Consider the following 17898-nt stretch of genomic DNA (forward strand, 5'->3'; position numbering starts at 1 on the left):
AATGGAAGACATACAAGACCACTGATAATCTCCCTCGATCTGGGGCTCCACGCAAGATCTCACCCTGTGGGGTCAAAATGATCACAAGAACGGTGAGCAAAAATCCCAGAACCACACGGGGGGATCTAGTGAATGACCTGCAGAGAGCTGGGAGCAAAGTAACAAAGCCTACCATCAGTAACACACTACGCCGCCAGGGACTCAAATCCTGCAGTGCCAAACGTGTCCCCCTGCTTAAGCCAGTACATGTCCAGGCCCGTCTGAAGTTTGCTAGAGTGCATTTGGATGATCCAGAAGAGGATTGGGAGAATGTCATATGGTCAGATGAAACCAAAATAGAACTTTTTGGTAAAAACTCAACTCGTCGGGTTTGGAGGACAAAGAATGCTGAGTTGCATCCAAAGAACACCATACCTACTGTGAAGCATGGGGGTGGAAACATCATGCTTTGGGGCTGTTTTTCTGCAAAGGGACCAGGACGACTGATCCGTGTAAAGGAAAGAATGAATGGGGCCATGTATCGTGAGATTTTGAGTGAAAACCTCCTTCCATCAGCAAGGGCATTGAAGATGAAACGTGGCTGGGTCTTTCAGCATGACAATGATCCCAAACACACCGCCCGGGCAACGAAGGAGTGGCTTCGTAAGAAGCATTTCATTTACATTTACGTCATTTAGCAGACGCTCTTATCCAGAGCGACTTACAAATAGGTGCATTCACCCTATAGCCAGTGGTCCTAGAGTGGCCTAGCCAGTCTCCAGACCTCAACCCCATAGAACATCTTTGGAGGGAGTTGAAAGTCCGTGTTGCCCAGCCACAGCCCCAAAACAGCACTGCTCTAGAGGAGATCTGCATGGAGGAATGGGCCAAAATACCAGCAACAGTGTGTGAAAACCTTGTGAAGACGTACAGAAAACGTTTGACCTGTGTCATTGCCAACAAAGGGTATATAACAAAGTATTGAGAAACTTTTGTTATTGACCAAATACTTATTTTCCACCATAATTTGCAAATAAATTCATTAAAAATCCTACAATGTGATTTTCAGGATTTTTTTTTCTCATTTTGTCTGTCATAGTTGACGTGTACCTATGATGAAAATTACAGGCCTCTCTCATCTTTTTAAGTGGGAGAACCTGCACAATTGGTGGCTGACTAAATACTTTTTTCCCCCACTGTATGTGGTAACTCCATCAAGACTGTTGGAAACGCATTCCTCATGAAGCTGGTTGAGAGAATGCCAAGAGTGTGCAAAGCTGTCATCAAGGCAAAGGGTCGCTACTTTGAAGAATCTAAAATCTAAAATATACATATGATTCCATATGTGTTATTTCATAGTTTTGATGTCTTCAGTATTATTCTACAATGTAGAAAATAGTAAAAAATTAAGAAAAACCCTTGAATGAGTAGGTGTGTCCAAACTTTTGACTGGTACTGTATACATAAGTGGAATTAATATCATATATTTAACATATGATATATAACATATGAATATCTGGAACTGGCATACTCAACTCAGGATTTTCAGGTGTTGGGGCGGCAAGTAGCCTAGCGTTTAAGAGTGTTTGGCCAGTAACGGAAAGGGCTCTGGTTCGAATCCCTGAGCTGACTAGGTGAAAAATCTGTCGATGACCCCTTGAGCAAGGCACAACCATAATTGCTCATGTAAGTCGCTCTGGATAAGAGCGTCTGCTAAATGACTAAAATGTAAATTTTGTGTTTGTGAAATGCAAAGATAGATTTTTTTCATTATTGACATAGGCCAGTGAAGAGGAGAGTAAAGGTAGGAGGAATTGCAAGTCAGAAGAGCAATGGGTTGGATTCTAACTCATGTCGACTCTGGTATACATTTGTGCCGGGGTCTGCGGCACGAACCGCTGGACCACACAGACCACATCTGTATGCCATTGGCTACCTTGACTTTGGCTGCCTTGTCTGCAGCGTTGACCCTCTCCAGCAGTTGTCTGGTGGGGCCGCTGAGAGGGTGGGCCTCCACAGTCCTGAGGTAGAGTACCAGTGGACGGCCGTCTGGGTTCTTCACAAAGGCCTCCTCCGCATCCTCCAACACACAACTACACACACACACAAAGGCACACTGAGTAACACACTGTAACCTGTTATAACATATTACAACATGTTATAACCTATAACAGCAGCATTTCACTTCCTTTTAATCTGGTAGTGCAGAGGAGAGGGAGCCACAGAGAGACTCAGAGGTTGCTCTGGATGCGTCCCAAATGGCACCCTATTCCCTATATAGTTCACTAGCAACAAAACCGACGTGCGCAACTATGGGTCAAAACAGACAGGGTTGGCTTAGATTGTCGACAGCATGTAAACTATATTTCGTCTCTAATATTTATTTAAATGAGCACTTGTCTCTCAAATACATCATTACAGTTGTTGGTTAGCTAGCTAGCGAATTGTAGCCATATTAGCATAGATGTGGCATCAGTCAAAACAACTAAAAACAAGACATGTTATCAAGAACAAGATAAAATGACCTGAAACGAGCCACCTTCGATTCCCCCCATGGCAGCTTCTTGTCATTGTTGCTAGCTATCTGGCCAACCAGAATCACAACAACACACTGCCTTCTGCCCCATTGAAGAGTGCACATTGTTTTCGTGACGTTGTCAACTAACCCGTCTATAGGGCTCTGGTCAACAGTAGTGCACTATATAGGGAATAAGGTGCCATTTGGGATGCATCCACTGTCTGTGTTCATGATTTAAGGTGAATGTGAGTGAGAGACAGTGGGGGAGGGGGGAAACACTGACCTAGTGATGGAGGATTTAAGGAGGAGCACACACACAGAGCTCCTCTCCATCTCCTGTCTGCGTTCCAGTGCATAGGAGGCTGCACTCTCCTCAGGGAAACAGATGTTCAGGTAGAAATGGCCCAGCCCCTCACACAGACTCTGCAGCCTAGGAGAGTACCTCTGGGAAGGAAAGAAGGAGACAGAAATTAGATAGGAAGAGAGAGAGAGAGAGATAGAGAGAGAGGTGAAGAGAGATGCGTTGTATAGCCAGATGAACAGTACTCCAGGGTGAATGCATTGTAGGGAAGTAAATTAAGCTAGCGCAGTAGCCGCTAGTACTTATCAAACCGGGCTAGTAGAAAATGTGAGAATGTGTATTTTCAGATATTCCATGATGACATAGATTTTGGACCCTTGGCTAGTAGGATTCCAAGCAGGTCTACTAGTCCAGCTGGCCAGTGTCCAAAATCCTTAAAGGGATAGTTCACCTAAATACATTTGAGTGAACTATCCCTTTAAGTTCAATCCCTGGTGTACCAGTACCTGGGTGAAGATGTCCAGCTCAGCCTGTGTCTCCTGGGTAGAGATCAGGTAGCAGCGCACCGTGTTGCTCCATAACGCCTGGGACACGTGAGGAGACACCTGCAGCAGACTGGCCACAGCAGCGTCCCAGTCATCTGAAAGATACACACACATTATACACGTGTTTATATACACACAAACACACGCAAACACACACAGACGGACACACATACAGTGGGGGAAAAAAGTATTTAGTCAGCCACCAATTGTGCAAGTTCTCCCACTTAAAAAGATGAGAGAGGCCTGTAATTTTCATCATAGGTACACGTCAACTATGACAGACAAAATGAGGAAAAAAATCCTGAAAATCACATTGTAGGATTTTTAATGAATTTATTTGCAAATTATGGTGGAAAATAAGTATTTGGTCAATAACAAAAGTTTCTCAATACTTTGTTATATACCCTTTGTTGGCAATGACACAGGTCAAACGTTTTCTGTACGTCTTCACAAGGTTTTCACACACTGTTGCTGGTATTTTGGCCCATTCCTCCATGCAGATCTCCTCTAGAGCAGTGCTGTTTTGGGGCTGTGGCTGGGCAACACGGACTTTCAACTCCCTCCAAAGATTTTCTATGGGGTTGAGATCTGGAGACTGGCTAGGCCACTCCAGGACCTTGAAAGGCTTCTTACGAAGCCACTCCTTCGTTGCCCGGGCGGTGTGTTTGGGATCATTGTCATGCTGAAAGACCCAGCCACGTTTCATCTTCAATGCCCTTGCTGATGGAAGGAGGTTTTCACTCAAAATCTCACGATACATGGCCCCATTCATTCTTTCCTTTACATGGATCAGTCGTCCTGGTCCCTTTGCAGAAAAACAGCCCCAAAGCATGATGTTTCCACCCCCATGCTTCACAGTAGGTATGGTGTTCTTTGGATGCAACTCAGCATTCTTTGTCCTCCAAACCCGACGAGTTGAGTTTTTACCAAAAAGTTATATTTTGGTTTCATCTGACCATATGACATTCTCCCAATCCTCTTCTAGATCATCCAAATGCACTCTAGCAAACTTCAGACGGGCCTGGACATGTACTGGCTTAAGCAGGGGGACATGTCTGGCACTGCAGGATTTGAGTCCCTGGCGGCGTAGTGTGTTACTGATGGTAGGCTTTGTTACTTTGGTCCCAGCTCTCTGCAGGTCATTCACTAGGTCCCCCGTGTGGTTCTGGGATTTTTGCTCACCGTTCTTGTGATCATTTTGACCCCACGGGGTGAGATCTTGCGTGGAGCCCCAGATCGAGGGAGATTATCAGTGGTCTTGTATGTCTTCCATTTCCTAATAATTGCTCCCACAGTTGATTTCTTCAAACCAAGCTGCTTACCTATTGCAGATTCAGTCTTCCCAGCCAGGTGCAGGTCTACAATTTTGTTTCTGGTGTCCTTTGACAGCTCTTTGGTCTTGGCCATAGTGGAGTTTGGAGTGTGACTGTTTGAGGTTGTGGACAGGTGTCTTTTATACTGATAACAAGTTCAAACAGGTGCCATTAATACAGGTAACGAGTGGAGGACAGAGGAGCCTCTTAAAGAAGAAGTTACAGGTCTGTGAGAGCCAGAAATCTTGCTTGTTTGTAGGTGACCAAATACTTATTTTCCACCATAATTTGCAAATAAATTCATTAAAAATCCTACAATGTGATTTTCTGGAGAAAAAAAGTATCCATTTGTCTGTCATAGTTGACGTGTACCTATGATGAAAATTACAGGCCTCTCTCATCTTTTTAAGTGGGAAAACTTGCACAATTGGTGGCTGACTAAATACTTTTTTTCCCCACTGTACATAATCGCACACAGACAGACGGACGAACACACACACACCCTCTACCAATTACTTTTCAACAAGTTTGCAGCAATTAACCCACAAGGGCCATTGGGTGGGTTAGCGCTCTCTGCCCTAGTGTTCAAGTGCATGACCACATAGTCACTAAGATTCTGTACCAGTTGTGTGTGGAGTGGCCTAAACAATAGCTTTCATCCTCTCAGGAACACGTTTATATAGACAAAACACATACAGTATATAACCAACTGAGATGCCAAGGCTCAAATACATACAAATGTGTAAACATCCAACCCTTGCTTACCTCTGCTGACATTGGCAAACGGGCCCTCCACATCGCACAAGCTGTGGGCAAACTCTGGTCCTCTGAAGGTCTGCTGCAGTTGCATCATGCTGCCCATAGAGGGCTCACTGCCCAGCACTCCACCACCCCAGTAATCACAGGGAGTCCCTGCAGCTTGAGACAGGCAAATTACAGACAACTGTGTCAGCTTTTTGAGTAACTGACATCCGAGGAATTGAGATGATTGTGAAGCGTTACTTGGTTGACACTTCGACAAGTTTTAAGTAAACTGTTCGCAATTATGGTAAATTATGGATTTTTTAAATACTTGAATTGCACTATTCGTTTCCCCATTTGACTACATTGAAATACTGGATGCTGGAATTGCCATATTCATTCCAATGGGGCTCTGCATGTGTGAGATGGAGGGTGGCCTAAAGATAAGATGCACCATAACGAACGTCGGCTGTGCTCAGTAGATCACCTGCGACAAACGGTGGTGATTCAACATGTAGAATAGACGGGAAATGGAAAAATCACACCTGCTGCTTTTAACCGTTTATAATAATAATAATAATAATATGCCATTTAGCAGACGCTTTTATCCAAAGCGACTTACAGTCATGCGTGCATACATTTTTTGTGTATGGGTGGTCCCGGGGATCGAACCCACTACCTTGGCGTTACAAGCGCCGTGCTCTACCAGTTGAGCTACAGCACAATCTGTTTTGTCCTTTACCTGTGACGGTGGTGTGGTTGTCATCGTCATCCGAGTCATCTGGGTCGTACACCATGATGCCCTGAGCCTGCAACTGCAGTAGCTTGGCCTCCAAGTCCCTCTTGGCTCGCAGCAGATCCTGGATCTCCTTCTCTTTGGTCTCCCGGAAGATCTGACATTTAGAGAAGATTATTTGAGTTGTTTTAAATATATATTTTAAGGTATTTAACAATTTTCTTGAACAGATAGAGAGAGCATGATAGCGGGGAAAGATAGAGAGAGGTTGAGTCAAAGAGCAGTAGGCCGGATTTGAATCTATGCCGACACCGTAGACATGTATGCTGGAGGCTGCGGCATTACTGCTAGACTAGCCAGGCCACAGAGGAGAATGTTAAGGTTTCATAATGATGAGCTGTAGGTTAAGTAGCTGACTTGAGATCAGAAGGTTGCCGGTTCAAATCCCAGATGGAACATCATACTAGGGTATTGTTACACCCTACTCTCTATTATGTGCTCTATTGTGTGTTTGCCTGGGAGTAACAGCTAGCTATTGGGGATACCTTAAACTGCCGTTTGACTTTGTCCCTGTCGTGCTCAAAGGTGGCGGCTCTCTCCATGGCTTGGTACTTAGCCTCCAGGGCACTCTCCTTCTCTCTCAGGATCTTCTGGTAGGTCTTCTGCAGAGCCTGGAAGAAACATGACGATCATCACTGTTAGTGACAAGTAGTACAATAAGATTACATGGACAAGGAAGACCTGATCCTAGATCAGCACTCCTATTATGAGACTCTTGACATAGGAAATCAAAAGACAGGCTATTGCCTACCTGCCTGGCCCCATTCATTGTAAAAGTCCTGGGCCTGTATTCACAAAGAATCTCAGAACAGGGGGATCTGAGACTGATCTAGGATCAGTTGTGCCTTTTAGATCAGAATGAACAAGATGAGGCTATATGGACAGAGGGTACATTTACATCACATTTTAGTCATTTAGCAGACGGTATTATCCAGAGCGACTTACAGTAGAGTGCATACATTTTCATACTTTTTCGTACTAAATGTCAACCCTTTTTAAACAGTGGCCCTGCTCTCACCTGCAGCTCAGCTCTCAGCCTCTTGTTCTCCTCGTCCAGCTTGGCCTCCTTCTTCTGCATGGAGGTGATCTCGTTGTTCTTGCTGACCCGGAAGATCTCATACTCCTTGCGGAGCCGCTCGTATTCGGCGGTGTACTCCAGGTCCACAGAGCCCGTGGATTTGAAGCTGGCTCCAATCACCCTGGGCCCTCGGCGAAAGGAGCTCCGCAGGAGGCGGGCTTTAGGTTTGACCTCCACCGGTATCTCACATGCCTCCCCACCCTCACCCCCGTACGCATCCTCTATCACCTCCCCAGGGCTCACCAGGGAGGAGGCTGTACCCATGGTGGTGGTGGCTCTGGCAGGGGCACTCCACAGTGGCCTTAGTTACTGAACTAAACCCTCCAGATGGTCATTGCTGCTCCTAGGGATGAAGCCAGTGATTGGCATGTCATTTGATGCAACATGATAATTAGGATGCAACATGCAAGAAGAGTGTGGACCGGAAAAGTATGTCTTAGCAAACTAGCTAGCAACCCAATTAATAAAGGGATAATGAACGCATATGGTGGGGGATAAATTATAGTAACCGATAACGCACGTGACCAAATTTAGCATTATTTTCAACAACAACAAAAATAGAAACCGCTTGCCAGTGAATGTGACAACATTTGGGTTTGCATTGATTTTAACTTTGGTCCAGGGCGCAACAACATTTCGCGCCGCAAGCTCGCTTCTGGTCACGACCTATTTTCAGCATGCGACATTTGAGTCCAAATGTTATAGCTAACATATGTATAACGTAGCTTTAACATAACATTAACGTTAGTTACATCAGTGATAGACAATGCGTTTTAATGATGCTAACTAACATTAGATATTTCGTTAGCTAGCTAACGGTACCTAGCTGTTATGGCAAGAACGGGAGGTACGAAGATGGAGCCAGATGTGACTGACTTGCACAAACATGATGGACTGTCTATGGCACGTAGCTAGCTAGATAGCAATAATATTTAGCTATATTTCGAATAGTTGGCTAGCATATTGAATGATTCCGATTCCTTTTTTCGAAAGGAATACAAGAAATACTCACACATAGCTATCCCCGTAGCTTCTTCCTGGCTGCCCTGGTAACAAGACTCCCTACGGGTCCTCACCAAAGTCAAAGTAGTTTGCGAATCACCCCAAAAAATCTCGAGGGGTGTATCCCAAACACAAAAATACCTCAGGCTCCTGCTCAGGCTCAATGGATTAAACTAAAGCTGAGACGTGCTCACTGGATGGAGACATTAAGGAGTTATTTATTAATTTAGCCCAAAATAGTTTAATAATAGACATGCAGTATTCCTACACTATGCAATAATTGTATGCATACAATAACAGCAATTGTAAAACAACCTAGAAATAAGCTTCATTTTCATACAGGGCCAAAGGCGTACCAACCATTATTTTTAATAAATATTTGCATGTAGCCTTTATTGCACAACACCACGATGAGATCATACTGTAGGATTCAACACTGTACATTGCCATTGTAATATTAAATAGTCATTGAATCACTGCAAGCAAACACTTGTACTGGTCTCAGAACAGGAGGAGTGCTGATCTAGGATCAGTTTAGCCTTTTTTTTTTCATAACATAAGATTATGTACAGGCGGGACCTGATCCTAGATCAGGTTGTGGTTGGCTGGTCCTCTCTCCTGTCTCTACAGAACAGCTGCAGCAGTATATGTTGATAAGTCCTTGCCAGAAAAAAGTACATAATAGGATCCAATGCTCCACTCAAACAGGTTAGTGCAGAAGTGACTCGGTTGGCTAGTGCCAGAGCCTCAATGGACGCAGTTTCCATGTGGCTATGAGTGTGTCTCTCAATGTAGATTAAACGGTTCAAGTGATAGGGCACAAAAGCAACTAGGAAGTTCACCATGATGAGAATGATCATCCTGATAGCCTTGTCTCTGACCGGTCTTTCCTCCTGTTGCTTGACGCCCCTCAGTTTCAATAGGATTAATATATAGGAGACCACTATGGTGACCAGAGGAATAATAAACGCCACTATGGTTGACACCAATGCTTTGGTAGAAGTCTTTTCCAAGTACAGCTGGTTACACATGACCATGGTTGTGTTGTCAACCTGAATCATCGTTTGATTTTTGGAGAATAGCAAGGGAGCCATAGACACAGTCACTGTGACCCACAGGATTACCACGACCACTCTGGCGTATGAAGCCTTCCTCATTGACCGTGACTTGATTGGTAGGACCAGGGCCAAGAGGCGGTCCAGGCTGATGCAGGTCATGAAGTAGAGACTGCAGTACATGTTGAGGTAGAAGAGAAACCCCACCAGGCGACAGGCGACCTCTCCAAGTGGCCAGTGGCTGTCTGAGAAGTGGTAGACCATCCGCATGGGCAAGATCAGCACGTAGGAGACATCTGCTATGGCCAGGTGCTTTAGGAAGAGCTTGGAGGGTGAGGTGTCAGCCTGACGACAGAACACCCACAATGCCAAAGCGTTGCCAGGCACGGCGACCACAAAGACCAGGATGTAAAAGCTAGCAAACAGGATGTTCTCGTGGTTTCTCGCTTCCACAGTGTAGTTCATCATTATTCTGTGGACTCTTAGCCTATAGGACATAGCAAAGACACAAAGAGAAGAGAAGACACGTTAGTCTACATGATAACAGAGCAGGGTCTGAGATTGAGAGAGGGATTCCTGCAGTTGTACACCAAAAAAAATGGGGTTCCTCAAGGATTCTTTGGGAAGGGTGATGGTTCTACGTGGAACCATACTGACCAAAAGAACACTGTGAGCCCTTCAATGGTTCTTTGCAGTTCAAAAAAGTGTTATTTCCTGTTTTAGTGAAAATGTAAATGCAGGGGCAGCAGCTCATTCTAATATTTTGGGGGGTGATTTGAGCATGTTTCTTTTTGTGCAACCGTGAGTGAGAGTGTAATTCCATCTAATCTGTTGTTTTACGCTATTACATGTTATACTGTATATGACTATGGCCAGTGATTGTGTCTTGTGAAAGACTCACATATGGCCTTGTGTCAATTGAGAACAGATGACTAAGTCAGTAGGACTCAATTCTCTCCTCAGGGACCAGAGCTAGCACACCCGATTCTTAATTAACACAATAATAAAACCTATGGAATTGTAACAATATGACTATTAAACCAGAATAAAAAACCCTGTATGGTTCTACAAAGAACATTAGAGATTGAGAAATGTTCTTTACAGAACTATTCTCCATAAAGGTTCTATAAAGAACCATAAAAAATGATTATATATAGCCCCAAAAAGGGTTGTAACCATAGTGGAACCCTTTTTTGGTGATATATGGAACCTTTTTTAATGGTTCTATATAGAACTGTATGAGCATGTTTTTTATATATATAGAAAGCAGAACAGGGGGGTTATCTGTAGAGAGGAACTGATCCAAATGGTGGCTATTTGAGCTATACGAGACATGTACAATGGGAATGACAGAGATAACGTGCACTGTATGTTAAGTGTGTAATAACCAGTTTCTAATTTTGTATACAGCAGTACTGTGTGTCTAAGACAAATTCTCTTTGAGGACATTAAAGTTAATCCTATCCTACCCTATCCTATTATGAGTGCTAGCCGATAAATAAAAGTGAACACTCATTTCTCCAGGTGTATACAATTGACAAAAAGCATTGTAGGGCAGAGTGGGGTAAGTTGAGCCACCCTTATTTCTAGGAAACCATACACAAAATGAATCATTTGACCAAATATTTAGGAAGAGGTCATCATTTCATGGAGTCTGTGAAAGAAGAAACCACATGGAAAATGTGGTAAGCAAGTTAGGTAAAAAAAATAAAAAATTCACCAAGTCAAATTAATTTAATGTGTTAGAGGTTTCATGATGCTTGTATCTAAACCAAAGTAGATACATTTAAGATTGTTCTATACATCAGTTGGGGTCTCTATAAGCTTCAATATGAAGTCCTAAACTTAGCATGAAAGTGTACGCAACCCTTAATTCTGTGACATACAATTTATTCCTATTATCTCGCATATCTCAGTTTTGGACAAGACTGATTTTATGTCCAAAATTATCCTATTTACACTTTGTAGTCAATTTTGACTCATATCGATGCCACATAGTCCATTTTCAAAACAATAAGTTGCTTTTTAGGGACAGTTGCTCTTTAACCACATTTTAATGTTTGTTTGCAATTACATTGTTTACAAAACAATTTAGTATTTTGGGTTCTGATGGGGTAAGACAGTTGAACTAAGCTCATGAAGCATTTATATGTTATATTATTCAAGAATCAATGGGTACATATTATAATACCCAAGTTATATCATCAAGTCCAAACTGGGATTCATCAACTGCAGGTTGCCCCATTAAACTTGAACTTTAAATCAACTTAACTTCAACTTTCATTTGAAATAGGACATAATCATACATGAATCACATCATATTTAAATAGTACATAATCAACTTAAATAGTACATAGCCACTTCTAATAATATACTTACCAGTAGGCCCTTTGCCTTCAAGGAGTAATGTTCAATATCTCTTAGCAATTAATTACCGACACATTGCAGTGGTGGTGGTTGCAGACTGAGGTAAGAGTAGTTCTGTTGTTCCTCCTCTTAAAGATGTATTCACAAAGGTTAACTTGCCTCTCCTCCTACACAGTTTTCACACCCTCAAAGCATTAGTCACACTCCAGGACAACTACATGCAAACATCGCATTGCACCCACCTGGTTTTGTGCCACTTCATCGACTGCAGTCAAGCATCCGATTGCTATATCATTTGATGTGGTTAACTGATATGATAAACACCTATCCAGGCGTTGTGAGATCTGGCGTGCATCTGCAACGTAGTCAGCCTGGAACGCTGCCATTATGTGGCCTGACCACACTCACTGACATCTCCTGTAATTATCCATTGTTAAATTCTGCTTGGTACATGTTTGGAACTGTGTACAGACTTGAGAGCAAAACAGGAGAGCATCTAAAAGTGAGTAGAGACATCCTGAAATGCATTACAAGCATGCAGACCTTTATTGTTTTTATTACAACACAATTATTTCTTTCTTTACCACATTGCTTTTTATGTAGTATGGTTTAAAGCTTTACAAAAATGAGAGAAAACAAAATATTTACAAAATATATCTGTGCAAACATAATTCTTCTTTCACTCTCCTAAAGTATCTTAAAGGCATGCATACAAATAAACGTAGGTATGTTAACAAAACTACTTAAGTTCTTATTAGAAGCATTTATGTACACATGGTAGAACAGTTCGTCAATTACTTTTGTTTTTAGTACTGTATACATTTAGACATCGATAAACGTGAACTTAAGAGACCTCCAGTAAAGCTATCAAAGGTAAAGACCAGCCATCACACCTTGAGTGTGTCATAGAGTTCCCACTTGGTATGTCATGATTACAGTAATACAGTCAGGAAATGTCATAACAACAACTTTGGCAAATAGGCACAATAACTACAGAAAGAGAACTGTTATATCTCATAAACTTCTTAAAATCAGTTTTCTATCTCCTAAAAAGAAATTGGCAGTGCATGGATAATTATATGACCAAATATTCTTAACAAAATAGAAGTCAATGCAGTTCCACTTTAAACGTCTGTGTACATACAGTATGCATTCATAAATGGCATTTACTAGGGCTATGCTCAATGTTAGGCAACATAAGAAATAATGTAAGATCAAAATATACTATGGTTACCCAGTCTCTGGTTTTCAAAAATAAAACACACACAATATTTCACATGGTCATAGTGATTGTACATCAACTTTATATTTTTTCCATTCTTAGATACTGTAAGAAAAATATATTTTCAATACCGTTGTTTATAGTAGCGAACTGAGAAAGCGAGAGCTTCCACATAACCTACGAAGCAGTAAAACTATATCACTTTTGTTTTTCTCTTTAAAACTATTTACTCAGTACTCTAATACGCCTTTTTAAAATCAGGATTCAAGTTCAGCCAAGGGAAAATGCAACTTAAAACGAAGTCAAAGCATCGGTGTGAGAATGCCAGTGTCAAATCAAATTGAAATATGAATGGTGGGGGGAAGTGCATCAATTACGCTTTTTACAACAACAAAATACAAACCAATAAACAACAACAAAAACATGAATAACGAGAGAGAGAGAGAGAGAGAGAGAGAGAGAGAGAGAGAGAGAGAGAGAGAGAGAGAGAGAGAGAGAGAGAGAGAGAGAAGTAACCAAAACGGGGCTACTGTACGGGAGCTAAGTGGAGTCCTTGGCTGCTGTGGCGGTTGGGATGCAGGATTTGCCACTGCTGCCGTTCTGGGGCCTGTAGCTGGTGAAGCTGGGGGTGTGTATGGTGCGGATGCTCTTCATACCCAGGCCCAACGGGGTGGGCGACAGAGGGGAGGGGGAGGACGAGGAGGAGAAGGAAGAGGAGGGTGCTCGACCGTTTTGAGTCTGCAAGGAGAACGAGAGAGCTTTACCTGTGTGAGAGGGTGTGGGGAGTTTGAGGGAGGAACCGTTAGAGAGGGAGGGGATGTGGGAGGAGGTGGAGAGGGCCGAGCCAGGGTGGCGGGGGGCGTGAGGGGACGGGATGGAGGACTTGGTGGTGTGGGGGGAGGAAGAGGAGCAGTTGGAGGAGGAGGAAAGGTTAATAAGGTTAGTAGCATCTGAGTTTGGAGCAGACTGGGAGGTACTGCCTTTACCAGAGCTAGGATAAAAAGCAGGGATTTTAGAGGCAGGTACAGTAGGGGAAGTAGTTTTATGATCCCCTCCCGCTCTTTTAGCACTTCCGTTAGCCTGCAAACAGAGATGCCAGAACAAAGACTGGTTGTCAAAAAGGGAACTGGTGATTAAGGTAACAAATATAAAAAAGGCAAGACAACATTGACTTCACTAAAGTTATAGACATGAAACAATCACACAAACAAACCTATTACTACTAAGATCATTAATAGACACACAAAAAGGCTCAAACTAGCTACAGTATCTATGTTTACTGGGTTACTTGAGGCAAAGTAACTGAGAAACACACTATGAATTAAAAAGGAGAAAGAAAAGATTGAAAGGATGGAAGGAGGGATAAAGCGAGGGGGTTGGAGATAGGGGCGGGGGGGGGGCATCTCTAGGTGCTGCCTGTGTGTTAAGAGTGATTTTCAAGCTTTCTGAGAGGTGGAGACAAAAACTGAGAGGAGGGCAAAACCAGAGATGCATTTTGGGTAGAAAGGTTGGGTATGTTAGATAAGAGGAGAGATTTTTGAGGGTGGAAAACATACAAGTGCATATCGAGAGCAGTAGGGGTGAATATTGCATTGACTGCTACTGCAAGGAAGAGAGATGGGTGTTAGAGGAGCATCCAGAGAAGGGAGGAAGGTAGCTTGGTGGAACCAGCCTTATCGTTGCATTCACCATTCTGTTGAAGTGAAATATAATGGTGAACGCAGCGATCCGGCTGGTTCCACCAGTGTAGGCGGGGGGGATATTAAAGTGTTCTTTAGTAACTGTGCATTGTGAAAAGAAAGGAGCGTATCTGGTAGGCTGCTTGGGTTTAGTAGAGGTGCATTGAGGGTAGGAGGGAGCGTGGCCAATCAGAAGTATCAGTTTAGTAAAGCATCCTGGGGTTGGTTGACAACACTGTTTAGGAACTCAGCTGTGATGGAAACTGGGGATGTGATGGAGAACTCAGTCAATGACAAGATACATCTGGACTTTTAAAATATTATTTCTCTTTTCTTTTCTCTTTTAAAATTGTTCATGTCACCAACACAGCAAAAGCCGCCATGAGCAGTGTGGACCATGCACAAGCATACAGTACAATGATGTTATGGGGGTAACAGTCAAGAGTCAAACATGCCTTTCAGTCAGAGTAGATTGAGAGAAAACATCAACAGAAGCCAAAATGGCCACCTCAATCCCATTTAAACGAAACACTTGAAATCTCACAGCTTTGGTTGTTTCAATATTTATTTGCCTTAGCACAGTCCTCTTGTTTTCTATGCCCTGTGTTCACTATACAAGTGTGTTCCCTCTAGTCCTTATGGTCTCTGGTAAAGCCCTATAGTAAAACTACCTGTCGGAACTGCCTCTGAGTGCTGTCCTGTAGCTTTTGCTGTTTTCCTGCTTTGTCAGTAGTAGTCCCTGGCGACTGCCTGGACTTCGCAGACAGGGGCACTGGCATCCGACTAGTAGGGGAAGCGACACTGGTTGCATTCTGCAAGAGGATCCAAACAAAACAAAACAAGAAAGAAAAGAAAAGAAAGAAAAAAACAGAACACCATATTGGAGGTATGAGAAACTGTTATTAACAAGGCACTGAGTGGACAAAAACCTGTTCATTCAAAATTACCCTCACCTCTAAAACCTTAATAACACCAGTAAGAGCACATGCACCCCCTGTACCGTAGTAGCCTATACCAAAACGTATAACCCTACAGTTCATGCAGTCCAAGAACAACAGCTTCAAGAAACCAAAAAGACAGTGTAATCAACATTGAGTGTCATTGTGTGATTAAGAGTCTGCCACTGGCTGAAGCCCCGGTTAGAGTTTGAGCAGCCAATCGAAGGAGAGACATGGGAGACAGGAGGAGGGACCCATTGAAAATGCCACTCCCCAATCATGTTGGACCATGATCACACAGAGGGGGAAAGCAACAGAGAGGGGCTCTGACATTTCCAAAACACCTGGGGAGTGAGTTAATGAGTGGTTGGTTGGTAAACCCAATGGTAAGGTAAACTCAGTGGTAAGGTAAACCCAGTGGTAAGGTAAACCCAGTGGTTAGGATGGAGTGAAGGGAGAGCGGGACGAGTAAAAAGAGGGCCCAAAGCCTCCCGAGGGACAAGAGCTTAGAAAGAGACCTGTTGGCTGGTGACGGGGGTGACGGTGGCGGTGGGGATGACGGCTGGCCGGGGGAGGAGCTGAGGTTTGGTCTTCTTCCTCTGAGAGGAGGTCTTGCTGGGCTTGGGGACCTTGAGGAGTGAACTCTTGGAAGGGAGTGATAAGGACCTCTTCAGGCCTCCATTCTCCCCACTCAAGACACACCCAGCTTGGGGCTCCACGCTGCCTGCACTCCTCACTGGTTTCTCCTGGTGGGGCCTTGCCGGGCCCATCTCACTGATGGTCGTCTCTAGCTGCTTGATGGTCTGCTCCAGGCTGTCCAGGGTCTTGTAGGTGCTCTTCCGGATCTTGTCCGTCCTGCCTTTGGAATCCGAGTGCTCCCTCCTTACAACGGCTGCAGCTGGGGCCTTGGGCGTCTTGTCTGCTGGGGCAGCAGATGGTTTGGAGCGGCTTTGGATCTCAAACCTCTTGGCCTCCTTGTGCTTTCGGACCGTGCCATCCGACTCCTCCTCGTCCTCGTACACCACCACCTGCAGTGTCTTCTTGCCCGTCTTGGTGCCCGTGCGGATGGCCTGCGACAGAGCGGCCAACTGCTTCTTGGGAAACCTGAGCTTGAACTTCTTCTTCCCATCCGGCTTGCCATCACCGGACAACTCGGCGAGCTCCGAAGACGAGGAGGAAGAGCGCGACAAGCTACTACTGGAAGAGCTAAGAGCACCGCTGGGGGCCTTGACCTTTACCTGCAGTCCACCGCTGCTCCTCTCCGTCTCCTCCGTCTCCTCGTCCTCCTCCTCGATGCGCTCCGCGGCCAGCATGCTCTCCAGCTCCTCCTCGCACTCGAACACCGTGGACAGGCGTTTGTAGGCCGAGCGGATGTCCATGGGCTCGTCGAAGATGATGATGACCGGCTTCTTGTTGTTGAAGCCATTGTCCTGCGACCCCGCCAAGCCGCCCCTGCCGCCCGGTGTGGTATTGGTCATCTCCCGTTTCCCAGGTCCCCCGCCCACAGTCACGGTCTGGATGCCCTGTTTTGCATTGACCAGCTCCTGGTACTCCCCACAGGACAGGGCCTGGACCTTGCTGTTGGTGATCATGAAGGCGATGTTGTCAGGGGGCGGAGGGGCTTCCTCACCAGGGAGGTCAGGGCTCAGGCTGGCCTCCTCATCCACCTCCTCATACCAGGGTCTGGGCTGATCAGTGGCCTCACTAAGAACCTTCTCTGGGGGAGACACCACTGCCTTAGGAGCCTCTCTTATGGTGGTTGGTGGAGGGACTTCAGGCAATGCAGCGGGCAACACAACACTCTTACTAAGGGAAATGCTGGACTCCTGGACGACTGAGGAGACTGAGGTCTCTAGCCTCTTGACTGTGCTTATCTGAGGCTTATCTACAGTGATGGTCACTGTGCTTTCCAGAACCCCTTTCACCACTCCTGGGCTGGTCTTCAATGACTCTGAGGTCACCACCTGTTTCTGAAACAGAGGGCTGGGGCCATTCAAGAACAGAGGCTTGGGAGATACAGGTGGCCCTAACTGCTGGGGTTTCGGTTGTGGCTGCTGGCTTGGGGAATTGTCATTAGCATTCACATTTGACACCTGTGAGGGGGACAGTGTTGGGTTGTCTCTGCGTTCCGGAGCCTCCTCCACTGCGGCCGGGGGTGGCAGCTGCTCTTTGGAGATCTGCCCAGTGACGTAGTATATGACCTGCATACGGCAAAGAAAGGAGGAGAGAATTTATATTAAAAACTACAACACTCCATGCTAAAAGCTACAACCACAACACTATACCACATGACTAGCCTATCAATATGGGAAAATACTGTATAGCATGACATGTAAGGCATGCGAATGGCCTTCATAAGGCCCA

At 44.6% G+C, this 17898-nt stretch overlaps 3 protein-coding genes across 13 annotated transcripts in view; all 3 read right to left on the minus strand.

Moving 5' to 3' along the window:
* The window catches only part of nphp3 (nephronophthisis 3), a 30528-nt gene extending 22193 nt beyond the window's left edge, over positions 1–8335 (minus strand). The window contains exons 1-8 of the mRNA XM_041881118.2: positions 8284–8335; positions 7212–7614; positions 6679–6804; positions 6140–6290; positions 5422–5574; positions 3305–3438; positions 2781–2941; positions 1916–2072 (exon numbers count right to left, since the gene is read on the minus strand). Of these exons, the coding sequence (XP_041737052.1) occupies positions 1916–2072; positions 2781–2941; positions 3305–3438; positions 5422–5574; positions 6140–6290; positions 6679–6804; positions 7212–7535 (1206 nt within the window). The 5' untranslated portion in view covers positions 7536–7614; positions 8284–8335. The remainder of the gene's footprint in view (positions 1–1915; positions 2073–2780; positions 2942–3304; positions 3439–5421; positions 5575–6139; positions 6291–6678; positions 6805–7211; positions 7615–8283) is intronic.
* Positions 8336–8471: 136 nt separating this feature from the next.
* Positions 8472–13374, minus strand: si:dkey-96n2.3 (uracil nucleotide/cysteinyl leukotriene receptor). Its single transcript, XM_041881117.2, has 2 exons — positions 11708–13374; positions 8472–9815 (listed from the first exon to the last, which is right to left on the minus strand). The coding sequence occupies exon 2, from the start codon at positions 9794–9796 to the stop codon at positions 8864–8866; it is 933 nt and encodes a 310-aa protein (XP_041737051.1). The 5' UTR covers positions 9797–9815; positions 11708–13374; the 3' UTR covers positions 8472–8863.
* si:ch211-285f17.1 (sickle tail protein) overlaps positions 13371–17898 on the minus strand; it is a 232698-nt gene continuing 228170 nt past the window's right edge. For 10 of the 11 annotated variants that reach the window (XM_041881111.2, XM_045221196.1, XM_041881109.2 and 7 more), the window contains 3 exons: positions 16053–17735; positions 15268–15408; positions 13371–13997 (listed from right to left, as the gene is read on the minus strand). In XM_041881111.2, the coding sequence (XP_041737045.1) occupies positions 13458–13997; positions 15268–15408; positions 16053–17735 (2364 nt within the window). In that variant the 3' untranslated portion in view covers positions 13371–13457. The remainder of the gene's footprint in view (positions 13998–15267; positions 15409–16052; positions 17736–17898) is intronic. The other variant, XM_041881112.2, reaches the window with a different exon arrangement.

Source organism: Coregonus clupeaformis, chromosome 7 (assembly GCF_020615455.1).
Source record: "Coregonus clupeaformis isolate EN_2021a chromosome 7, ASM2061545v1, whole genome shotgun sequence".
Lineage (NCBI taxonomy): Eukaryota > Metazoa > Chordata > Actinopteri > Salmoniformes > Salmonidae > Coregonus > Coregonus clupeaformis.